Below are 26,196 nucleotides of genomic sequence, written 5' to 3'. Positions count from 1 at the left end.
TAATCTTTACACTTTGGTGGAAAGGAAACAACTATATTCTTTCAAAGCAGTGGCTAATATTTTGGATTATTAGAACTTTCTAACCCTGAGATATTTCCCTTCATGACTTGTTAAAGTTAATTTACCAGCTCTGGCTAGAATACGGCTCAGTAATGCTGGAGTTCTTCCAGAATATTAACCAGTTTTTGCTTTATTTGTGCAGGTATATACACTATGTGTTTGACCTTGGAAATGGACCTAATGTTATCAAAGGCAACAGTGATCGTCCTCTGAATGACAACCAGTGGCACAATGTCGTCATTACCAGAGATAACAGTAACACACACAGCTTGAAAGTGGACACTAAGGTGGTCACTCAGGTTATCAACGGTGCCAAAAATCTGGATCTTAAAGGTAAATTCTATAAGATTGACAAATTCCCGCTTTTGTTCTTGCAAGGCTGTGAACAGGAGAAAGCTTGGAGTAACCATGCATTATAGGAGAGTAATCTGGACTTTGCACATTTTGGCTTTCAAATTCATTTATCTTTTTGGTTTAACAACTTTATGTAGCCAAATAGTTTGTCATATTTTGCTTTTTCAGAAATTGTCATTTTTTACTTTTCCCTAGTTAGGTAGCAATGAGAACTAAGACTATTTAGGGGATTTTGTGATGGGTTCTTTGGTTTTGTTTTTTAGTTGGTTGTTCAGTTTTTGGGTTTGTTTTGGTATTTTGTATTAAGGGAATCAGAAATGACTTCTTGCACAATATGTTGCTCTCTTTTTAACTTTTTTCTGAATGTGTGATCACTGCTTTATTTGCATTTGGTGGCAAGAAAAGTCACTCTAGAAGGTGTGTAACCTCCTCCTCCTTGTGGTTACCCCTCTCTGCTCCAGGTGATCTCTACATTGCTGGCCTGGCTCAAGGCATGTATAGCAACCTCCCAAAGCTTGTGGCCTCTCGTGATGGATTTCAGGGCTGCCTGGCATCTGTAGACCTGAATGGGCGTCTGCCTGACCTTATCAACGATGCTCTGCACCGCAGTGGGCAGATTGAGCGTGGCTGTGAAGGTATGACTGATTTCAGAGAGGTTCCCTTCTCCAGCACTCACTTCACATTTCTTTGTTGCACTCTGTGCACTACTTGTTTACTTTACTGTCCATTTCATTTGTTTGTTTCCATGGCAATATTCTTTATTACACTTTTGTCTACCAAATGCAGCTTATGGATTGCCAGTTTTTGTGAGTGGCTTAGCAGCTCTTTGCCTCTGTGCTCTTTCCCCTGTGAGTTGGTACCTTTACTAGTGGGAAGGGATGGTACTAAGGGATGAACTACTACTTACTAGTGGTTTTTTCAGAGTGGTTTATTAGCATTGCAGTAGCCTTTAAATACTTTGGAAGATGTTCTGAGCATTCAGTTAATTTCTGCTTCAGAGCAGCCTTTCTTGGGATTCACAGAAGTAAGTATTTGGAAGAATAGGTAGAGACAGGGGAAATGGAAGGTAGAAGGAGCTGAATGATAAAGATTGGACTGAAAGAGGAGTTAATTTTTGATGAGGTGTACCTCTAGGGAAAGCACTGGAAGCATTGCCTCTTCTGCCTGGGAAATATTTCTCTTCAGTTGTCTGTCTTTTCCAGCCAGTTTAGAACTCAGTGGGATGAGTTACTTTTTGCAGCATTATAAACTGTAGTGATTTCTTGAAGCCTCTTTAAATAATTTGCTGTTCCTGTAAGCTCCCATTAGTTAAAAGAATATTGACATCAGCATCACTGACTCAGTACAATGCATATGCCTTCAATTCCCAAAGCACTTGGGATACTTACCACCCAGAAAATTTTGCTGTCTGGGTTAAATGACAATCACCATTATGTCTAGAATCACTCAGTACCACCAGTCTGCTGTGTTGGCTACCAGTCACTACAGGAAGATAGCTTTGTCTGTGAAGCTTGTATGTTCGTTTGCTAAAACAAGATGTATGTCCCAAACTGATCCTTCAACAATTTCACAACATGAAAAGACTCCTTGATCATCTTTCCCTACTGTGTCAAGATTACAAGATACATCATGACGAAGCCCTCCTGCTTGTCAAGACTGTTCTGTCTTAAGATTGAATGTATCATCCGAGAGAGAACTTTGACTACCAAATTGACCATCCAGTCAGGTCTGATCCCTTGTTTGTGTCTCAGTATTCTGGCTGGCTGGGAGCTCCTGTGCCCCAGCCCTCCTTCTATGCTCCCACAATGGTATGCTGGTTTGTAAGAATTTTGTGTCTTCTCACAGGAGCTCACTCCATGTCAACTCCCATCTCATAGCATTGGTGGGCAGTTGTAGGCTGTGGAGGGATAGAATGTAAGAAAATAAAGATAGTGCAGAAGGTAGTATCACACCTGAGGAGTTGCAGCTGCACTAATCACCGCAGATTAGGAACAGGCCTGCCCTTAGTAGGCCACAGCTGTGTCCAATAAGAAGCAGAGTGCTACAAAAGAGTGGGTTAGCTGGGTGAGGAGAGAGATGGGGGTTGTTGGCTGTGCTGTGAAGATGAAGGAGTCAGTGCTGTGAGGAGCTGTCCATGAGCAATCACTGAGAAGGTATGGAGCTTTTGCAATAAGATGACAACAGTAGGCTGTTTTTAGTCTGTCTTTCTCTCTTTTTCTTAATAGTGTCTGTTAACCACTTTGTTCCTTGTGGAAATGAGCACAGTGTGGAGAACTTGTGTCTTTGCCTGTTTGGGGCAGAGCCAGCAAAAGAAGTACCCCTTTTCTGTATTGTTGTTTAAAAGGTTCAAGGAAAAAATGCATCTGAGGTTTATGAAAAAGTCTGTTCTATTTGTATAGATGCACTGAAAGCTCTTTAGTATTAGTGGTTTTTTTGATAATTCTTTTTTTAAATTTTTTTAAAATTATTGCAACCCACTGGCTCTTTAGCTGGCATGTGAACTCTACTAGCCCTCCTCATCCAGAGAACCACCCAGTCAGACCATCCTGTTGTTCTGTGTGTGGCTCAGGGGCACAGCCATGAGGCTTGCCCTGAAGAGTGTCCCATTAGAGCTGTGGTGTTTCCTTCTCCTGTACCCAGTGCAGTTCTTTGATGTGGTGTTGTATTGCTGAGGTTGTGTAACATCAGTGCTGCTCTCAAACCACTTTGTGTGCCAGCGTGGTACCAGTACAACTGCTGCCTGAATGTGGAGGTTGCTTTGGTTTCCTGAAAGCAAGTTCCCCTTCTCTTCTAAAGTCCTTCAAACAGGACTCAGAATTGGAAAGAGGCCTAAAAATTTGGGGGATAAGGTCAGTGACGGTCATCATTCTGCCTTTGCAAGAGCTTGATCTTGGAAAGCTGTGCCCTTGCTACCTTCCCAAATGGTCTGTGTTCAGTACCAAGGAAACTGCTGAAGAGGAAAGTGTTCTTTTTTGCCAGCATATTCAGGATTAGTAAAAACTTGAGAATTTGGTTACTGTAAAGCTGTTACGTTTGTTGTTGGTTATTTTTTTCCTTAATTTTTGAATTATAACAATCCTCAAAGCCTCATCTTAGATCTGTCTTGCTGCCTGCTGGGGCCTATTCTTACAGTTGCCAGTGAAAGTCACAGTTATCTCCCATTCTCTAAGGAAAGAAAAACTCTAAGGTTGTTCAGTCCTTTTTTATGTCTCGCTAGTTTGTTTCCATCTTACGTAACTTTGGGTGCAGTCTTAATGTTTTTAAGGGCAGAAGTCCCAAGTAGTCCTCGCTGCCTCATGATGTTTAAATACATTTTTAATGCAGGCTTTTTCTTGGAGTAGTCATGCTGTGTGTTGATTTGCTGGACATCTCTGTATCATGAGGGGCAGAGGGACCACATATGTGATGGGAACATGCATGCTTAAAGAAATGTTTTTCCATTCCCACAATGAATCTTGTCTTCCAAAGGTCATGTGAAAAGTATTTCTGATAATGCTTGTCTTTTGTTGACACGTTGCTTTCAGATGCAGAGATTACCATGTGGCAGCTGTTTTCTTAGAAACTGTCAGTTTCATCTCAGGACAAAATCAAAGAATATTTAGAAGAAGAAGACCTTGAGAGCAGTAGAATGACATGTAGGTCAGCAGAGAGCACTATCCTGGCTAAGATGCTCCAGTACTGCTGCAAAGGGGTGACATTGTTGCATCCTGTTTGTGTTTTTTATCTCTGTTCATGCATTTCAGTACCCTGTTTCGTACCACAAATTAAGGTGCACAAGTTTTGATAGGAAAATAGTATTCCTTATTGTCTTGTCTTGCCTCCTTTTATTCAATTTGAGCAAGCCATTGAACTTCCTTGACCACGTTGTTCCTCTTGTGTGCTTAAGTAATGATTCAGCCTCCCTGTGCCCCAAAGCACACACTTACCACAGAATTATCTGTGTTCCAGTGATGAGTAAGGCTTCTACTTGAACAGGAAGTGCTTTCAATAATTTGTATTTATAGGACATATTTTTCTTTGGAACCTACCAAAACATTCTTAGTAATATATATATGTCACTCTTGAGATGCAGGCATCCTTGAGACTGAAATTGGCTGATGTTTAGCAGTGTATAGTAGTGCTAAAAAAAGTCACTTCAAGACTTGAAGCAATAATTATTTTACCTCCGATATTCTACTGGTTCTATCGCTATAATTTCTTTAAATTATATATGGTGGGATTTGTTTAGGCTAGCACAACTAAATAACCTCTTCATAGTTTTTGTTAGGTGGCATATCAGCTCCCTTTTGCACCATGCAGCTTTCCTGTGTGCTGTAGAAGCTTATGGTTTCAGCTTTTGAAGTGTTCAATCGCCTGTGTGTTTGACAAGATACCTACCACACTGACATGTTTTGTGTTTGAGTGTATCCTGTAGTACCATTGCTTTTGGCAAAGGATTTTGAGGGGGATTATCTGGAAGAAGAGAACCCAAGAGTGTGAAATGTCAAATGATTTTATGAAGTTAAAGGTTCATATCACACACACCTTTTTTTCTTTTGCAATTGCTGCATTCCTCATTTTTCAGGACTGACAGGCAGCTCTTCATGGATCTTGACAGTCTGGTCAGATCTGTAGTGGCAGCTTGTGTTTCCCTGGAAGGGATGTTGCAAAGCCAGAAACCACCTTGCTGCCTGGGCTATGCTCAGGTGTGCTACACACAGCTCTGAGGAGAAAAAATCTTGGCGAGAATGACGTGACACCAATATATTTGTTCATTTTTCAGTTTCTTGATCTCTTGTGCTCACTGCAGCTTTCACCATTATCTCTGACCTAACAAAAGGGCCCTTTCTTTTACCACCACCTCAAAAAGGGCATTGGTGAGAGGGCCTGAGAAAAGCTACCAAAAGTGGGAAAGAGGTAAAGACTTAAATGGTCCTTGTGTCAGTGTTGTATCAGGGTATTAAACACACTGAAGAGACAAAATGACTTTTCAGAAAGGTCTTCAAATGGAATGGCCTCTTCTAGTGGAAGCTTGAAGGCAAGTCTGCCACCTACTTTCGGCCTTGCTTTCCCCACCCATGAAATTAATCTTCCAGGTGTTCTTGTATTTGTGATTCGAGTATGAAATTCATCTATGTCTTGCAAACCACTTTTAAAATGTGGATGGAGGCTCTTGGACGTGAGCAAAACATTAGAAACTGAAGAAAAGTCTTGTATCAGGACACAGTCTCCAGTCTGTAGCTCAACAGCCTATGAAGGGTGGTTGGAAACTTTTTACTCCTGAGTTTGAGCAGTACAGACTATTCTACATCAAACATACACAGTTTGAGAGAGAAGATGTCTGCACTATGGTACATATGAAAAGTTGGTAGATGGAAGAAGTTGTATCAGGTGACCTAATCTCCCTTCTTTAAACAATTTAAACTTCACCTCAGCTTTCTCTCACTTTGTGACTTTTAAAATGAGGTCTTATTGCTGAACTCCTCATTCCTGGTCTTATTACTAGCTAAATGGATCCATTTATTCCATCCATGAAAATCTAGACTGAGTGATTCAGTGTTTTTTTTTTTCCTCACTGGTCCTTCAATAAGTTAATCAGATGTCCAATCTTTTGTGCAGTTTGAAGAGGATGTCCTCAATATTGATGAGTACTTTCTGCCTTTGAGGCATTTTTTCATCTCTTTATTAATTTGCCACATGTTCTCACATGTTTTCCTTTCTTTTAATTGGACATCGTTATATTGCTTCCCATGGGCACTAGAGCTATCTGAAATTCAGCTGCATGTTCTACCCCATTGTGTGCCCAGCCAAAAAACCCTAAGAGTAGTATCTAAAGAACATTTTATTTCTTCTGTAAGGAAGTTTTCTATGTGCTTTAGTGATGTTGCTTCTACCTCACCTGTTCCACTAACAGCTTCTCACAAAGGCGACTGATTATTATTAAACTGGCTGACACTAGTCCAGATGTTTTGGGACTTTTTTTTTTGGTCCTAATTTAATCTTCTTTCCATATCCCACAGTAAAATCATAATCTTTTGCTACTTTCCATTAAATAGTATAGTTAACCTTTGGAATTCACTGGTGCATGAAAAGCATGAATGACACATACAGGCTGGATAATCAGAAACACATTTTGCATACTAAGCAGTATGTGGAAAACAGAAAATCTAATCTCATGCTTAAAATCTCACAGCAGGGTAATGTCAAAAAGGATTTCACCCTTCATCTGCTCAGCAGAGAAAATTCAAATCTGGTCATACTTCACTTTCTCTCTGGAATCAAAGGTTGTCCATTGAAGAGTGGCGCATTAATTTGCTCCATGATGGTTTGACATCTTTCCTTTTCCTTGCTTTTGTATTCTATTCTCATAATGCTGCTGGATTTATGGAACAAATATGAGCTTCTTCTCTCAGCTACAAAGAAAATGAGGTGCAGGGAAGTAGGAAAAGTACTTGTTTGTTATAGAGAAATTACTTTGTTAGAATAAGTGTTGAAAATTATACACGGACAAGTGCATCCTTTTCTTTCTATGCCTTCCTCCTTTCTTTTGAAATTTGTTTAAGGAAAATGGGATTTTATAGCTTTATGTAGTAAAGCAGCTTCAAAAGTGGAGAGAAAATTCTAACTATCTCAAAAGGGAGGATAATTGCTATCTTGAGTCATTCAGAGGCTGTGAAACAGCAAAGATTTAAAATGTTAAAATTCTTAGGAAGCACAGGAAATGGCATCTGCATGTGTCAGTTCTAATTTATTGGGTTGTAAATGTAAAAGAAGACAGTGGGGAAAGGAGAACTACCAATCTTTCTTCAGTATCAGCTGTGATATTAGACCTTTTTAAGAACAGGTTAAGATGGTAAGTATGCACTTGTTAAATAACCATCTTTTTAGCAATGAAGTTGATGATTTGGTGTTTTGTTGTTCCTATTGTGCTGTGTAATAGAAATATTTAACCTTCAGAGGCAGGGGATTCATGAGCTGCTGCCTGTGCTCTCATCTTTGTCCTCTATTTTTTCCATTCTGAAAGAGAATACTTAGAATCAAGGTATAATACACCAAAAATCTATGTGGCTTCCTTGTAACTGACTCCATTAAAAGAAAAAACTGCAAACCAACCACACAAAATAAACAAAAATGAAACAAAAAGCCCAAACAACAACAACAACAAAAATGAAAGAAACCCTGTGCCTACATGGAAGAGCATCAGTGCAAGTATTGCTTTGCTTTTGATGCTCTTCAGTCTTCAGAAAGTGTATTTGGATCTTTAGACAGTCAGACTTAGTAGACCTATGATTTTTTTTTTCCATGTGGACTATGATTTGACCACAGATAACAAGATCATTCTAACCTAGATGAAATAATGAACTGGTACTCTTTGTTTTTTGATTGCTCCAATGACTCATTAAGACTATATGGGTCTAAAGCCTGAGCTGTCTGCTTGCCTGTTGATGTAAGTTTTTTTTAAGAACGTGTTGAAATCTATGAGCAGGTGACAGCTTGTGAGGGGGCAAGGTGCTACTGTCGCTTATATCCAGTGTTGAGTTCACTTCTTTGCATGAACAGAAATTTTTGTCTTATAGAATTATCAGTCCTCTATGGTTTTCTGGCAATAAATCCACTTTGGACAAAAAGCCAAATAAACTAAATGCATGCTTGATGGAGGTACTGAAAGTCAAATAGATTTTTTTTTTTGCTTAAATGGATTCTATGTATTTCTCAAACAAGACAAAATCTGTCTAAAATTATTGTTAATGCTGGGAGATGGGTTGAAGAATGTGATGTTTTTTCTTGTCTTTGTATTATCTATAAACTTTGTGGTTTTGTGTTTACATGAATGAAATGCATTTCTTCTCTATTTGGTTTTGTTATCTGTTGGTTGTATTAATGTAGTCACTGTCCCTCTGTTGCTTATGTTGTCATTTCTGTGTTTTGATTATGCATATTGGCTGTGATAGTTATACCAGTTGCTTTTATTTATTTATTCAAAGTGATGTTGCCCTGCTATATCTGCTTTTATACTAACCTGTTGTTTATTGTCTTTGCTTTTTTTTTTTTTTTTTTTTGCTAACAAAGTTGAGTTGACCAAAGCTGACCTGCAAGGTAGTGAAGGTTGTTCTTCTCCATTACTTGTTTCAATGAAAGATGCTTTTGTGTAACATTTAGTGCCTTTTACTGGGTGCAGTCACACCTCTAAGACAGGAACAGAATGGCAAACCCCAGCATATGTGGAGGAGGATTCTGAGTTGAAGAAGAACATGGCAAACAATGGAGCTGCTTCTGTTGACCTGGGGGATTTGACTGTATCAATCTCTGAATAGCCATGAAAGCACCAGCTGATTTCCTGGAAAGCCTAATGATCACGCGAATACCTGCTGTGCATCAAGACGTAGAAAGCCCTCAGAGCTTTAAAAAACAGAAAGTTAAATTAGTTTCTTTAGTAGTGATCTTAAGGAGGGAGATCAGGAGGTAAAAACTGTGGTGTTTTGATTTTTTGTTTTTATGTAGATTTTGAAAAAAAGCCCCAAAAACATAGAAATAACTTTCTGGAATTTCAATTTTGAAATAAAAAAAAAAAACCCAAAACCAAAAATCTCTAAACTACAAGCTCCTTCAATATTTAAAATGGTTTTTTACAAGCCATAGTCAGGGTAGGAAAGGTTCCATTTTTGAGGGTCAGCACAGTATCACAACCAGAGAGGAGCACATGGGAGCAGCTTTTAACACTGAGGAGGACGAGAAGTTCCCTTGTCCCTGTCTCAGCCGTCAGTGCTGCCAACATTGTGCTGGTTCTGTGCCACAAAGCTCCTTCCTCAGTGGCTGTTGCCGCACCTGATGTCACAGCCCTCCCCCTAAAGAGATTTTCTGGCACGTCTTCAGGCCCTGGTGGTAGAGTGCCTGTCCAAGAAGCTGGGGCTGAGTCATCCCCCCTGCAGGTGTGTCCTTTTCCAGGAGCTGTGCCACCAGGCCAAGGGGTTATTTGAGAAAGGCACTTGGTTCAGTAGCATTTGTGAGAATAAGAAGGAAACCAGTTATTCTCAGAGCCCCTGTAAACTTTTTTCCTGGGACTTAAGTAAGGACATGTGCCTATTAGAGATTAATAGGTCTTTGATACTAGTATAAACAGATGTTTTCCATGGTGTTGAAAGTGAATCCTTTAAATATGATAATGAAAATGTACTTCCCAATTCATCTGTAAAGACTGCAATATAGAGTACAAATTAATGTATTCTGGAATGCCACGAAATTCAAAAAATTGGTACTCCTTTTTAATGGGAAAGGAGATAATGGTTTCAGGTATAAAGGGAAGTCAGAGGAATTGAACAATGTGTCTCTGTTAGCAGTCCTGAAGCCACAGATAGCCTCTGTTATGGGATCATCTTAGTCACCTTGAAATTTTATGTCTAAGCCACTTAATGTCTAAGGTTCTGTTGTGAGGCAAAACATAGAATATTCCTGTTTCACTCTCTGAGATAGAGACTTCCTGAGATTTTACATATCTCTGGAATTAAGATTTTGTAGCTTTAATCACATGATCCGTAAACTCCTTTTCTATTCACTGTGTTTACTGTGAAGACGTGGTGATATTGCTGACGTCATCTAATGTAATACCTGCCATTTTCAAATTAAAATATTCTTGTTCTGTATTCCAGGTATAGGCAGGTATATCTTTCCTTCAGGATATCGTCTCTGTTTTTTAAGTAGAGTTTGGTGTTCTGTGGCTCAGTAGAAAAGGATAAAAATAAATTTGGACGAATAAGGATGTTTTAACAGTTTATTGCTGTAGCAGTTGCTGACAGGAGCATATTAAGAGATACCCTCTTACCCAGCAGGTAATGATACTGACAGTCTGAGATAATTTTAGCAAGTGAATCCATATGAGACATTGAATCTGAAATATTTGACAGCCTTGAGGTAGACAGAAGTTAATGCAATGTATTTTGCCTTATGCGTGTGGAGCCTCTGACTGCAGCTATGTTTTGTTGGCATCTCTGACCCGTTCCCAACTGTAACATTTGAAGTGCTCTGTCTTACAGAGGTGAGTGATATAGAGAGGTGCTGCCCCTAGGGGATTTCTAAAGTTTATGTTAATAAGAGGTAAAAGATGTGATTGGAAAAAATAGGAAATATATGTGGACTGAGACTGATGTGATAAGAAAAAAAACATTCTGGAAGTACACTGGAGTATAAATAACTTTAGGATTAATATGTTGTCTGCTATCCACTGAAATTGTAGCAATGATTTTAGGACTTACATTAGACATCAGCAAGTATTGTGTCTCTCTTGCCACAGCCACTGTTGTTCTCTGTAGTCAGCTATGTGTCCATCAGAATTCATGCTCAGGAATTCCTGAGCTTAATTATTGATGTTATTGAAGTGGATGCATCATGCACAGGAAGTCCTGGAAGAAAGAGATCTATTGTTTTGATTTTTCCTGAGTTCTCAGAACCAAAGGCATAATACACCTGTGAAGATTTTTCCATCTCAATTTCATGCTCAATTTTTTTACAGAGGTTTTAACCCTGTTGGAGTATTTGCCCTTCAGATAGAGACATTGAAGCCTAAGGGGAAGCATTTGACTTGAGTGCATAAAGTGGATTATTGGCTTTCCAGGAAACCAACCTTTGCTAAATAGGTTTGGCTATTTCAGTATAGGCCATGATGCCTTGTGCTTAAGGGCTGGAACTTGATGACCCTCATGGGTCCCTTCCAAAGCAGACTATTCTGTGACTCTTTTATATTGCTGTGATTTGCAGTGAGGAAGGATGTTTTCCCAATGTACTCTGGTTTTTTTTCTTGTTCATGTACCGCCCTTTCAATTTTCCTTTATGCTTTTAGTTTCTGTGTCTGAATGTCCAAATGCTGTTTCCTTCCTCTGCTTTGTTTGTATCTCCCTGTCCCTCGTTGCATTCTGTGTGCAGACATACTCCCTTTTATGCAGTTGATTTCTTGTTCTCTGGTTGGGATTTTTATTCTTTAAGCCTTTTTTGGTTCTTTCCTCACCAGCATGTGTATAAGGACATTGCTTATGACCTTTTAGGTTACCTAGAAATGGCAAGTGGAAGAGTGGCAAGGGAGAGGGTGACAGGTATATGCCTGGTATATGCCAGCTTTCTCTGAGGGGAAGGAAATTCCAGCACTTTGCAGATCCATTTCTGTGATTTGCCATTGCTTCTAGATTCTCTTCTTCTGTAACCTTGAGATAGATGTGCTTTCTGTGGGAGAAAGCACATTTGTGCATGTTTTTTTTGTTTTAACTAGTCCCAGTTCCTGAAGTTTTCAGACCAGCCACTTATTTGGAACAAAAGGACTCGGCAGCATGACTTATATCAGGTGGATGAAGCATTCAGGCTCTGTTGAGGCACTGAAAAAAATGGCTACAGTTCACAGAGGACAGAAGAATGCTGGCTTTTGAGTTATTTCTGACAATAAGTAACTTTAAATATGGAACCTGACAGATGCCTAACCTTATTTAGGTGATGAAAGGGATGATGAGTTCTTAACAAAGTATGAAACTGAGAGCTTGAAGAGCTGGCCTTGCAATCGTTGAAAATCTGTTTGGTTTTTGGTTCTGGTTTGCTATATTAGTCCGTGATATTCCTGCTTTCTGCTATCTGTGACTCAAAATACAAAATCTAGCTTTGTGAATCATGCACTGAGCCCTCACTGTAATTTAGTTTCTTGGATTAGTGCAAAGTAAATGCTGACATACCACCAATAGGTATTTGGCAGTAACAGTATACATGGTATGGTCTGTCCCAGAAACTGATGGTTCCATGAGATTCACCCTTAATTTGCTTACTTTTTAAAGAGGAAAAATCTTGTTTTCCAAATTATGCTAACACTGGAAAACTATTGGGCATAACTTTGTTTCCTCCTTAACCTGCAAGGAGGAGTGAGTCCTGGAACAGGTTTATTTTCTACCTGGTACATATGGTTTCCAAGACCTGATGCCTTTCTGAGCTGAACTGCTACTGCAGAGTGAATTAAAAAAGGCTGATGCTCTCTGGTTATGAAAGAGGAATGCTGACAGAAGTAGAGTGTAGATTTATGAAAGGTGTAAATTGATTGTAATGTCTGACTTTACAGTAGAGATATTTCAGTGCTGCATGACATTTGTAATTTAGGAACTACAGGACTAAAAAAGCACCTTATTCTGCAAAGGCTTTAAAGATGCCTTGTGTGTGTTACTTTCCTATTGCTTTGTACCATTTCTCAAGATAAAGGAGAAGAGATGAGAGCATTTAGGGAGGTGAAGAATGAAAATAGAACCATACTGTTATTGAACTTCCCCTGTTGCTCATCTTCATCTTATTGAGACAATAAGGTTAACACAAATGGTTGATTCCCTTCCAAAAGAGTGAATTTTTGATGTGTGGAGGAAGGTATTATGTGCAATGGTTTATTATTAATATTTATCTTAATATTTATTGCAAGTTATGATCAAAGCATGAAGCAGTTGTGTTATAATCCTGCAGCTGCTGTATAAACTGATTCCACTTGTAACTTGAAAGAACAGTAAACACAATGCTGTCTTTTATTTCTCAAGTTCCTTTTCCTGTTAAGAGCTTTCAAAAGATACAGAAGGAATGACTTTTTTTGCCAGTGAAACGTAGAAGTTTTAGCAACATGCAGCAGTAGAATTTTTTTAATTTCAGGGCAAAGAGAAACATACCATACAACTGATTTTAGGAAAGAGGGCAGAAAAACCAATTTGTCTAAGCAGAATACACATAAAAAATCAGGCTATTATACTCTTCAAGGGTGATTTTCTTCAAATACTTATTAGAAAAATTAGCAAACAATACATCTGGATAGGTGTAGAAAAGTGTAGTACTGGTCTCCCTCGCAGGGAGGGAAACCCAACAAATGTCAGATCCTGCAAGTCCTTGGATACTGAGCTGTTCCAGTAAAAATTGGAGATCCGGATATAAAGATACAAAGGATATTGTTGAAGAATCCTGGTTTGTTATTTCATGTTCCAAAGGAGAGGCCTCTCTTGGTAGGCTTAGCCTGGACAGGAAGAGACACAGCAAGCCATGCTTCTGCTAGTGGCATTGCTTTTCTGGGGACTTCTCCACTTCTACTTGATATCTACTGCCCACTTACTCCTCTTTCCACTGTGCGTGTGGCACGAAGAAGGCAATGCACCAAGCTCAGTTACAGACAGACAGTAAAATCAGAGCTATCTCAGATTATTATGTGAAGACTAAGTCTGAAACTTTGCTTTTAAATACTTTGTCTGCTCTTAGTGTTGCCAGAGGAATGAGATTAAAAATAGACCTGGGTCCTGATGGCACTGGTAATTTAGAAACAATTCTACTGCTTTATATGAAAGTTGTTTGTCATCTTCTTTCCTTGTTCGTTAGCACTAAAGGGCATGTGCGTGGTAGCACAATCTTCATGTTTTATAATCCTTCCTGTGCTTCTGTCACTTTGCTCCCTAATCCAAAATCCTAATTCCCTGTGACATCCCTATTAGTTGCTCTGAAGAAGATTCTGTTGCCACAGAGGATTATGACATCAGGCCATGACTGTTAGCAGCAGGAGTAGATGAACTCTGTGAGACAACGAGCCTTTTATGATTCAAATGGCCCATAGTACTAAGAAGTGAGGCCAAGTACCCAGCATCTGTGCTGTGCTGTCACGACTGACTCTAAAGATGGCAGATCAGGCTTCAAGCTTCCTTGTGGTATTGTCAGGCTTTCAAAATTCCTCATCATTGTAGTTTTTTTCCCTTTTTCCTTCCCCCCCCCACCCTGGCTGCTGAAAGTGCTGCTCCCATCTTCACAGTTGATTTCTGCTAAATACAATTCAGATACCATAATGCAGGCCATGAATTCAAGTACTTTGCTCTCTGGGCTCAATCATATGAAGACTTCAAGCCAAGGTACTGGGCCTCATGCAGTCTTATTCCTTGACTAGAGTCTTTTCTCTTGCAGCATCTAGACAAAGGATATGTCCATTGTCAAGTTTAGTTAGCGAGTAAAGTGTTCTCAGAAAATGTAGGAAAACTGGAGAATTGTTTTTGAAAATGGTGTTCTGCTCTGCTTCTCTGTAATGGTCTTTATAGTTGAGGCTGTAGCAAGTTTGCATAGAGTCACAGCTGCCTTCTGGTTTAATTTTTAAAATATAGGCATAGATAGCTTTCTTGTTAATACCTCTAGCAGTATTGGCGTTCATGATTGAAGTTAGAGGTTAGATAGTGGGGTGGTAATGTGCAGGAGAGGTAATCTGTTCCTCATTCCTTTTCCTCAGATAATTTAGACATTTTAGGGAAAATGACAACTAACATTCTATTTCAGATTGTTAAATGTTATCCCTTCTTTTTCTTGGCCAGAGTAAGGCTGCAGCAAGTATCAGACCACAAACTGATGCACAGGTATATATATTTATATCCATGATTTTTACAAGAGTAAAGGCAGGAGGAAGGCCTGTACATACATGTGCCTGCCCGCCCACACTGGAAAGTCTGTCAGCTCTGTTCTAATCTAGAAGTGATCTGTTAATTTCACACTGTGCCACTGAGACCACTGGGATTCATATGGCTGCAAATGAGAGTCAGGTGGGTGGGAAGAAGAGGTGGAGGGGAGGAGAAGAGTGTTGAAAAATGCTGCTCAACTTTATTTCAGCATGGCAACAAGGGGTTTTCGTGCTGTGGCTGCTGCTGTCACTTCTTTTCAATAGGTGAACCTTCCTTTAGGGATTTTGTTGTCATCCTCTATTAACTGCACTTATGCTTCTACCTAGAGGTTTTGGGGTTTGTTTGTTTGGTTTCTTATAGCAGTGTAATAAATTCTGGAAGAAGCTCAGGTTTTTGTTAACATTCAGTCAAACTCTGCTTACTTAGTCACATGTTCATAGCAGTGTAATGAATTCTGGAAGAAGCTCTGGTTTTTGTTAACATTCAGTCAAACTCTGCTTCCTTAGTCACATGTTCATTCTCATTACAGGAGAGATGTAAAGAAATGCAGATAGCTGAAAAACTACTGAAATTCATCCATTCTGTTCTTTCAGTGAGGAAAGGTGGTCTGGTGGGGAGAGCCGAAACTCTGCACCAAAGCTTTAAGGGTCCATTCCTGGCTTGGTCTTTGAATTGTTTGGAACATTGTGACCTGACATGGGACATCCAGTTAGATGTGGGTTCTATGAGGACTTGTAAATACAGAAGCGCCCTGGTCTGTAATCTCAGTATCAAAGATGCTGAATAATGGTGGGATTTAGTGAAATCACTATGGATGGTATCTGATGGAGGTTGAAGGGTTTCATTTTATGTTAAAATATTTTAAAATGCTGTTTCTGCTTTTCTGTTCTATCTAATCTATAAAATAGAGATTGTGGTGTTGATGTGATGAAGAAATGAGGAAAGGACTGAGTCTTGTGGAGTTGCTGTTGCTAGCAAAGACTGAAGAAAGATGCTGGAATGGGTTAAACAGTTATTTCTTTGTTCTTATGGTATTCTCCTAGACCAAAAGTGGCTAATGAACTTATCTCAGGCAGCCTAGCCAATTGGTACTTTATTATCTGCTTTATTTCTTTCATTTCTTCTTTTCCAACACATACAGGATATAGCATAGTAGGTATGTCAAACGTATATGTACATTTTATTTAAAAACCTGCACAACAGGAGTGACATATCTTTGTCTAGAATGCTGAATATAAAATACTTACCCAGGAGGTAACTTGTAAACTCATATTCTTGTGATCTGTGACTTGGAGCTTCATGCCTGCTCTCAGATGATTCAGAATCCAGCTACCTCCTTGTGGATTACAGCAGCTGTAATTCAGAGTCTCTCTGATCTGAAGATTACTTTTTCCCTATTTCTTGGAGTTTGTCTTTGCAAGGCTTACCTGAGTAGGATAGCAACTGTTAGCTGCAAATCACATAACAATGAAAGGCTGTTCTGATAGTGGTGGCTGCTTCCTTCTCTGCTTCCACCAAAAGCATGGAAAGCAGTCAAAAAAGAGAAGTGTTGTGGATAAATGTCATGCACTTCTGAGGACTTTATTAGCATGTTTCCAGAGGAACCAATATAATAGGTAGAGTGTTTGGGTTTTGTTTGGCTGACTTTTATTAACCTATAAAGGCAAGTTGTAGCCAGCTGAGGCTTCAAAACTTCAGTTTGAATCTACATTGTCAGTGTTCTTTGGGTATGATGAGGCATTTTTCAGGGACCTATTAATTAGCTTTCATTTCTGTAAGGGGATCAAACTTCTAGGGAAGCACAACAACCTGACCATGCTTGTTGGCCTGGCATCACCCCTGTTTCACTGTAAAATTGTTTGAGCAAGTTGGGAACGTATGAGTTGGGCCTGCCTAAGAGGGAATATGTTGCTGTTCCCTCTTCCTTGCTCTCTCTGTGTTACAGTTTGATGTTTTGTTGTGAGGTGAACACTGTCTTTGTGCTCTTTTTACCTGAGTTTCTTGCACGTCCAGCAATGGAGCAATGTTTGGTTAAGTGCTTTCTCTCTTCTGCATGAGGATCCTGATGGTCATGATAGTGATGAATTGAAGATATTGTGGGCCTGACCCAGTGATTCTTTCAGCTTTATTTCACTCTTTTCTTGTCATCCTTTCTCCAGGGCCGAGCACTACCTGCCAGGAAGATTCCTGTGCGAATCAGGGCATCTGTAATCAGCAATGGGAAGGCTTCACCTGTGACTGCTCCATGACTTCATATTCTGGGAGCCAGTGCAATGATCGTAAGTAGACTTTTCAGTGCATTGGTGACCTGTGAGTTCTGATACATGAGAGTACAGAAAACACATGATTCATTGTTCTTTCAATTGCAATACAACTTTCTCTGTGTCAAATCCAAATTTTTTTTCTTGGAAATTTCTTTAAACCTACAGCAGGTTATATTTTTTTTCACCTTAAAATGAAAATATGCAATTTAGCATGTATGGGTTTTGTTTGGCTGGTTTTCGTGTGTTTTTTTTTTCTCTGCTTCTTTTTGAATGCTAACTTTACCAGTCCAATGGTGATAATTGATGTTGATGGAATTCCTGGTTTAGAGAAACCAGGAATGACTTTGCAGATATTGTATGTAATATTTTCATAGGTAAAAATGTCTAGGTTTTGTGTACTGAATTATGCTTTGAGATTTTCATTCAAACTTTGGTGAAAAAGGCATGGAATGCATGTAAAATGAGTAGTGTTCTAGATAGTAGTGTTCTAGTCTTCTACTGAAATAATAGCTATATGCTGAAATGCTGAGTAATGTTTCTGAGAATGTTTACTTAAAACCAGCAATCAGTTAAATACACAGCAGAACCATTGTGCTTCTTGGTATTGATTTGCTTAATCTCAAAACATTGAATGTTCTTGGCCAAGTACTACTAGAATCTCTGGTAAAATAATTCAACAAACCCCTTAAGTCTGCCTTTAGGGGACAGCTAATCAGCTTTTTGACATTCCCTCTGCTCATCATGGTTTGGCCTTTGCTCCTGCCTGGAGGGAGCAGATCACTTCAACTTTACTGTCTGCCTGCTTTTTTTGTTTGAGGTGACTGCCCCCTTCTCCCTGGCTTGCTCCAAGGCAGAGAACAAAGGAATACATCATGAGTGCTGTAGTAAGTGTAAGAGTAGGCTTCAATAATTTGGTTCACTGACTGTGTAAATTTTAAACACAGAAAAAACTGCTTTTCATTAAGGTATTTGTGGTAGACTTAATTAGTGATATCAACAAGGTCCATGGCAATATTGGTGCCACAGCACTGTCATATCTGCAACCTTGCCTTAAAAGTTTGAGACATGATTGAATTGATGGCACATGTGACAGGTTGTGTAGCACATGGTGACAATCAGTCTCTGCTGAAGGCCAAAATGCCTGCTTTTCTGAGTCATTCATAGTATGTAGTGTTGTCTGTGTTGGTCTCCCATTTCTTCCAGCATATTTCTCTCAAACAGATATTGGGAAGGCCTACCAGCATTCATGCTTTGACAGGGGCTGTATAAACAAGATGCTACTGACACAGACTGTAATGCTATGTGTGGTTTTGGACTGCTTTTGAATTCAGAATGTTTCCTTTCGGTCCAGAAGAAACATTTCATGTTGGAGTCACAAGATCTGGTGCCAATTTTCTGCATCTTTATTTTGGTTTGCTTTTATCAATTGGACACCCACTTTGCCACTTTCAAGTTACTTGTTCAGTCAATCAGTTTAGACTTGCTAAGGGTGGCACACAAATGTGTGAAAGAAACACTGCTTTGAATTCTGTTGGGTTGCATTTAAATACATATCCAGGAAATCTCTTAGGTTATTGATACTGTGGGGTTTGTTTCTAATGTGTTTGGCTTCACAACTCCAGAACATTGCTGTTCCCTTGTTAAGCTGCTGCTAATGGCTCAGAGCACGCCCAGAAGCATCAGCAAGAATCAGGTTCCTGTGTCTGTAATTGGGGATTTCTTGCTGATTTTTAGAGCTGGCAGCTGGAAATAATGCTGAGAAGGGAGCTTGAAATGAGTGGGGGAGCTGTGGACAGTGTAGGAGCCAGCCTTCAGTTATCAGGCCTGGCTGGTAATTTACAAATGCAGGTAGAAGGATGTGGGCTTCAAAGTGATCTGGAAAGGTAAGTCGTGTGGAGTCCTTCTGGAACATGACAAGACTTCATCCTGGACCTTCAAAAAGTGCGTATGACTTTTTTTGTGGGTTTTATTTGTTTGTTTGATTTTGTCTTTGCCATGTATCATGATACTGGAAATAGACTTCTACTCCTGACTTCCTGGTACAGTAAGGATACGTTGTGGGTGCGAAGTTGAGAAGGCGAAAGTCCTGGTCAGTCCTACCTTTTAGATGTGGTTGCTAATCCAAGTACAGGCACCTATCAATTGAAGCAAGTACTTAGTGCAAGTAATGGCAGGGGGAGATAGCTTCTGTGTAACCTGAGGCCTTTTATTTAGAAATGCATCAGGCTCTTTGGTGAAACTTTTTTTTTTGGCCACAGCAGTCCATTCTATTAATTTAGTAGATGGCTGAATTTCTACCTTATGAGCAATTGGTCAAAATGGTCTCCCACAGGTGTAAAATATGGAGTATTGAAGTAAATGGAACAGGTAGAGTTTTACCCAATGAAAATGATAGCAAAAGGCTGACTTACTTTACATATTTTGTGGTTTTATTTAGGTTAATCAAGTCAATTGTCCACACTGGAAATTTTCATTTTTGTGTGTTTGATGAACAATATATCTGTGCCTCTGAGACTGATAAATGGGAAGTATGGTGTTCTCTTCAATTATTGTTAATTGCCTAGATTATCCCTAATTAACTATTGGTAGATGTGATTTATGTTTGCTTTTTTTATTATTTGCTAGAGCAAACTTTGCAAAGATATTCAGTCTTAGCAATGCTGAGTAAAGCTTGGTGCACCAATATGTTTTTCCGTTTAAAGTTTTGTCCCAGGACTAGGCCATTAAACCTCCTAATTCAGATGCAAATGGCTTGGAACTGCTGTTTCTGAAGGATGAAGAGGAAGCACCTGTAATTCCCCTTCACCCTTCAGAGGTGACAGAGATGCATTTTGTAAACCTATAGACATGTTTAGCCATTCACCAGTATTGCTTAACAAGACTAGAATTTAAATTCCTAATGGAAATGATGATATAGCCTTTTAGCTGTTTGTCTGTAGCTCTGTTTTAGATGTTCTTGAATTTGTAGTAATCAAGATGCTTCAGAATAAGGAATTAATGGGAGCTATGGGGGCATAAATTCAATTTTAATATGCTTCATTCTGACTAGTACAACTGTACTGATGTTTAAAAAAACCAAACTCAGGAATAACCCACAGACACCCCCCTCTCCTCAAGTTATTTGAGATGGTCCATTGTACAAAAGTGAATTTAAAGGTTTGCCCTTCACACTGGCCAGTACTAGCACCTGCAATGAAAGGTAGAAATAGAAGCAATAATGCTATTCAGGATATACTGGTTCTATTTTCCATGTCATTTAAAATATATCTTCAAATTTTTGAAGTTGTTCCATAGTCTTCCATCTTTATAGATGTTTTAATCATTTCAGCATCACATTCAGTGTGGGCTTTCAACCTATTTTAAGAATCTACATGCTACTCTAAGATGTAGGAAGTTAGTGTACTGCAGTTAATATTAGAAATATAATGCCTGCTTGGCATGCCAAGCTTTTGCTTAGACTGTTCAAATGCACAACTTCAAGCATGTAAGGTAGCAGAAGTAAAGTTAACCCACGATGTTAGTGAAATGTCTTGTATCTGGGTCAACTCCATCCTGCTAATGTTAACCATATGTGATGAAAACATGGTAGCTGGGCATTCCAGCCTACCTGAGAAGTGACCTGTATTTAAACTATTTCTATGAACAGCTTTATAGATTCTTTGATTAATTCACATTCTTGTGTATCTGATGAAACAATAACCTTTTCTGCACAAGAGAGAATGCCAATGCTACCTCTTATGCAATCTAGCAAATGCAAATGGTATATCCCTGTCAAACTAGATAATAGAAAATGCTGCTTTTTACTCAGTGCTTCATGCACATGAGTAACACTGAGGGTCAAGCTTTCCAAGAACAAATGCCAGGGTGACACAAGTATGTATTAGTGGAGGTGTTTGCCTGTGAAAAATCAATGATTTGCAGCAATGACTTGTGCAAGCAGAGTATAAATCACCCTTTCAAACAGGTTTTATGTTGTTGTTGAAACAGTTAAATCCATCTGCTGACTAGTGATTGTCTTTTTAAAGGGGTTACTTATTCATTTCTTTATAAACTTTGGGTTGTAATATTCTGGTTTAAAACACCTGGTTTAAAAATAACTTTTCCTTTTGATCGGTAAAGAGAAAAAGCAGCCCAAGCTTTTTGCCCTCTTGTGTTGGTATCTTCAAATGCCTCCAGTCTCCATGCTTTTCAAGGATCCTGCTTCTAAAGTAACCTTCCAATGAGGTTGCTTGGCTGAGTGATGTTTGTTTTTATCTGGGAGAGAAGTAGTATACAAGGCTGTTGGGTTTTTTTTTGGCGCAAGTTGTATTTTTTCCACAATCCCTTTGCAAATAACCTATATGCTTTTACTGTTTTTATGTGAATCACATTTGGAGGAGGGAAGGATTAGAGGGAAAGAGAGTTATGGTGACTTTGTTCCATTGTTCATTAATTTAGTGCCATCACAAGAAGAGCTTTTGATAACTTCAGTTATGTAATCAGAGTGAGGCTTACTAGCCAAAATAGTTTTTTTACTTGACATAAAAGGAGGGATATCAAAATTAGCAAGAAATGTCTAAGACCAATACTTTAGAGTACAGCACTGAGTATTTTTGAATGATTAAGAAAGATTGAAGCTGGTCTTAGCCCCACATGTGTGAGATACCAAGGTTGTCAGACCAGGCCCATTCCTCTTCATTAACGCCCTTCTTTTTTGAACCCTACAAAGTAATTGAATGAGTATGAAAGTGTATTGATGCTTCTGGAGCATAGTCTGTAAACTAGGTTGGAGTGGCAGAACTGTTTTCCCTCACACCTGCTTAAATAGCATAGCAGAATAGTCATTAGAAGAGACTACTAGCAGAGCAAATGGATTAGAAGAGACTACTAGCAGAGCAAATGGTTAACTAAGTAACCCTTCCTTTATGGTGATGGCTTTATTCTGATGTGCTCATGAGCCATTTGCACCCCAAACTTACTTTGAGAGTCACTGAGCAGTTACAGCTCGTGCTCTACATTGCAGGATTCAGAGCCCCTGTTGGGAGATGAGTCCTATTCCCTCTGTCCCAGTATTTTGTGTTTTTCACTATCTGAGCCAGTTCTTGTCCAGAATTCATGACCTCCTTTAATGTCAATGCCAAAAACTCAGCTTGATTTACTTACAGAAACACTCTTATTGTTCATGTTTAATTATCACCCATTTGTTTCTAATGTGCCCAGCTTACTCACTTACTGAGTCAGAGAGCAAGAGGTTGCTAGTGTGTAAAAAATAAATCTGCATAGACTTCATTAGTCTATGCATGGCTAAACCAGTCAGCTGTTTAAATATCAGCATGCTTGGGGGTTTGCCTTTGATACTACAGAGACATCCATCCTACATGAAGCAAGAGTCACCTCTGATTTATCTTGAGTGAATCATACTCCATTACAACAGGTCAGACACTGCCTACCTCTTAGTTCTCTCCTCATGTTTTGTTCTTGCTTACTTAGTGGTCTTTCCTTTATTATGGCTAGTGTTTTCTGGCTGATGGCTCATTTTCAGTTTCTAACTTAAGCCTTTGGTGTCTTCTGACAGTGAATGACCATATCCTCTGAGAACAGGGATAAAAAAGAAGGGAAATGCAACTCTGTATTTTAGCACATGATGTAAATTGTACCAGTGATTTGATTAGTGAACCCTGCTCTCATCCTTCTTAGCACTGTTTAATTTGCCCTGCAGGTCCAAGAAAGGTAACATCTTTAGGGCAAGGAACTGGTGCTACTTTTTATTAAAGCACCATGCACTTTTCTGATGCTTAGTAATAGCCCACTACATAATAGCCTTGGCTCTTCAGTGATCTAAGAATGCTCATTCTTTTCAGTGTACTGAAAGGCATTTTCCCTCCCCTGAGTAACAGCTGTTAAACATCAGATCAGACTGCAGATCAAGAACTTGTTTGCCCCATGTTCCCTTCGGGAGTCATCTGGAACGGGCAGTGCTGTCAACATTAGAGGGAGAAATTTGTCTGCCCCTGTTTTGGGGGAGAAAGAAGGAATTTGAGTGACGGGTGTTTTTTGGAATTGCTTCTTCTGCACCTTTCAGCTTCTCAAGGTGCCCTGACATAAAAGTGTTTCCTTTTTTTAATAGTGAAAGCTAGCCAGCTTTATCCTTTTGTGATCCCCAAAATGCAGCTAGGTCTCTAGTGAGTAATTTAATTACGATTGCTTCAACAGCTTGGCAGAAGGAGCATTTAGAATGAGAGCTGTAATCAGTCATTGATATCTGTGCACACCTGGCTGCTGTCAGCACATAAGCTATGGTCCAGCCGTGCTACAGACTTCAATAGCATGGAAGGAGAGAGACTTTTTGCAGGTGGGAGTGATTACAGCCTCTGTTATCAGCCTTTGAACAGTTCAAGCAGTTAATTCCCTTCCTGGTGTTGTTCAGCAGCTATGCCATTTTCATAAGCATGTCACAGAAGACTCTTGCCCTAATTTTGTTCCTTGTGATTTCTACTCCCTTTGACAGTATTTTTCTTTAACTTGATGCTCTTTGGTAGTCATGACAATAATTTTCACTTTTCATCTTAAAAGTAGCTGAGCAAGTGGTGCTGTGTCCGATGTATTTTGCCCCATGAGAAATTTAGCCTCAGAAGCTGTTCCTTCAGTAATGGCACACCCAGGGTGTAATCACTGATAAGACACTGATATAAGCTGGCAGCAGAAACAGAAATGTTGTACAGCAGAATAGGAGTCTCTGTTCTGTCACCCCAAGCTCCATTTGTTGATGATGATCCGTAAGCACATCTTTTGATGAATGTAAGATAATAAATTGTGTTCCAAATTGTCAACTGCAACAATGATTTGATTAATTTTTAATTTAGCGTTTTCTTTGTCATATCCTGCACATGTTCATATTTGTTTTGAGAAGCAGTAAATGGAAAAACTCAGAAAAATACAAAAAGTCTTCAACCATCAATTTTACTCTTTAAAGATTCTTTTTTTCTTATCATAGCTTCTTCACAGAAGATAGGACAGAATTGAATTTGGAAGATGATGAAAAATATATGTAGAGTTGGATTTTATAGGGAAGAATCACCCTGTGCTTGAGGACTTTTATATTGAATGGATTTTTTTTCCCACACACAATGCTATCAAACTTCTGTCCTCAATTGTATTGTTCAAATGCTTTTGATAATCTCACACCTACTATGGTTTCATCAGCATGAGATATTTTGAGTGCCATATGGTATGCAGATAGTACCTGTTCTTGCACAGAGAAGGAAAAAAATAAACTTGAAAAATCTGTTTGGTCTTTCAGCTGTTGCAATTGATCTGCAGCAGGATACCCAGTCACTAGTCCAGGTGAACACCCAGCTGTCTTTGATCATTCCCTCCAACCTCCTATGAATCTGTTGTAAGTTGTACTGTGGATTATGAAAATATGATTTCTATGTTGGGCTTACTGTCCTGGATGGAAGCTCTGACTTGCAGTAATCCTTAATCTGTTTTGTTTTGTCCCACCTGGGCTTTGTGTGCTCTCCCATCTTTGCAGCACTCAGCTGAGTTATATATGTGTGCTTTTAAGCCATTGATGTGAATCTGATGAGTGAGAAGTGGGGTGTAATGGTGTTAATGGGGTGGGGTAAGGTTCACTTGGTGCTTTCCAGACAGCATAGAGCTCTTTGCCATAGCACACACACTATATTGCCTCCTTATTCCTCTAGGGTTCTCAAGGTGATTATTGCTTTTTTCCCAGGCTGTCTACATAGAGAACACTTTACCAAGAGGAGCCTACATTATTGGGTGAGAACAAATAGATGAGGATTGAAGTAAATGTTTTCTATTTTACAGCCTAGACTTTGTTTGCAGTAACATTTATAAATATAAATAATTATTTTAATTCAATGAGGTAACTTCTGATTTATGCCGATAGTTGCAGATCAGAATGTTATGGGATTCTCAGTCCCCATATCAAATGTGCCTAATTGTTTTGTTTTTGAGATTCATATATAGTGTTTTTACATACCTTAGACTAAAAGCTACCTTTAAGATTACAGTCATTAGGTGGGCAAATCTATGTCATAAAATATTTACAGTGTGGGTAGTTGAGAGAATGCCAGCATGCAGACAGAGGTAGTACTGGAATTTTTAAACTTTTTTTCTTGTTTCTGATTTTTGGGCCTGCAAGTCTGGGGCTACCTAAGGGAGTAAGCTGGGGTCAGTAGGGATCAAGAGACATATCTTTTATGTTTATTTGTTGTTTTGCAATGGAAATTGTTAACAGAAAAACAAAGGCAGGAGGAGTCAGAGGTCTTGAAGGAGATTCTTTGTTCACTATCCGAGCTGCCTAATGTACTAATTATTTCCTGTCATTGTCAGAAGGCTGCTATTGATCTCCAGTGGAGTTTAGCTGCAATAGGGACATAGCTTTATTATGTTGCAATCTTGTTACCCAGGAGCTGGTATATAATCTCAGCTGTAGAACATTGGGGATTAGATGAAAAACCTTAATTACAGTTATCTTAATAATGATCCCTGAGGGGCAGATTGAAATTGGCTGCTTTGGGTACCTGTGAAACAAGCTTTGCACAGGGGAGCACATTTTGGTGGATTTAATTTATCTTTGTGGAGGTGTTTCATTGTGTGCTGACATCTGAGGCCTTGGCAAATGCTGGGAGAGGAGTCTGGGACTTCAGTTGCCTTTTGCTGTCCTTAGAGATTTTGGGACACAAAATAACTTCTCTGATTGTGGGAGGAATTAGGCTTTTTGGTAAGAAACCTTTTTAGTAGGAAACCCCAAGAATAATCGTATAACTTGAATTCTGTTGGAATGTAAGTGTTAACTGAAACCCCAGTTAGCTAACAGCTGTCTGCAGATTAAAAAGCTTTCCAATCTGTGAATGTTAGTTCATTTCAAAGTCTTGGTGCATACAGAGCTGGTGAAAATTTTTCATGGGCGGTAGTTTAATTGATGAAAACTGCACGCTTAGGGCAAGAAAAACTTTGCATATTTCAGTGAAAGTCTTGGAATAGCTTTGAACAGAAAATATGAAGGAATAAAAAAGCAAAATGTGGTTGGTTTCATTATTTTCAAAACAAAACTCAGGATTTATTGACTGCATCATAAGGATGAATTCATTGTGAAAGTTAGCAGAAAA

The 26,196-nt window shown here is 39.1% G+C and overlaps 1 protein-coding gene across 3 annotated transcripts in view; it reads left to right on the top strand.

Annotated features, from left to right (window-relative positions):
- Nucleotides 1-26,196, top strand: part of NRXN3 (neurexin 3) — a 964,874-nt gene that overhangs the window by 429,897 nt on the left and 508,781 nt on the right. For 2 of the 3 annotated variants that reach the window (XM_064715471.1, XM_064715470.1), the window contains exons 10-13: nucleotides 203-393; nucleotides 876-1,049; nucleotides 8,464-8,490; nucleotides 16,973-17,092. In XM_064715471.1, the coding sequence (XP_064571541.1) occupies nucleotides 203-393; nucleotides 876-1,049; nucleotides 8,464-8,490; nucleotides 16,973-17,092 (512 nt within the window). The remainder of the gene's footprint in view (nucleotides 1-202; nucleotides 394-875; nucleotides 1,050-8,463; nucleotides 8,491-16,972; nucleotides 17,093-26,196) is intronic. The other variant, XM_064715475.1, reaches the window with a different exon arrangement.

The sequence above is a fragment of the Zonotrichia leucophrys genome, chromosome 5 (genome assembly GCF_028769735.1).
Source record: "Zonotrichia leucophrys gambelii isolate GWCS_2022_RI chromosome 5, RI_Zleu_2.0, whole genome shotgun sequence".
NCBI lineage: Eukaryota > Metazoa > Chordata > Aves > Passeriformes > Passerellidae > Zonotrichia > Zonotrichia leucophrys.
The sequence above is the reverse complement of the archived record's forward strand: the minus strand, read 5'-3'. Positions and strand labels throughout refer to the sequence as shown.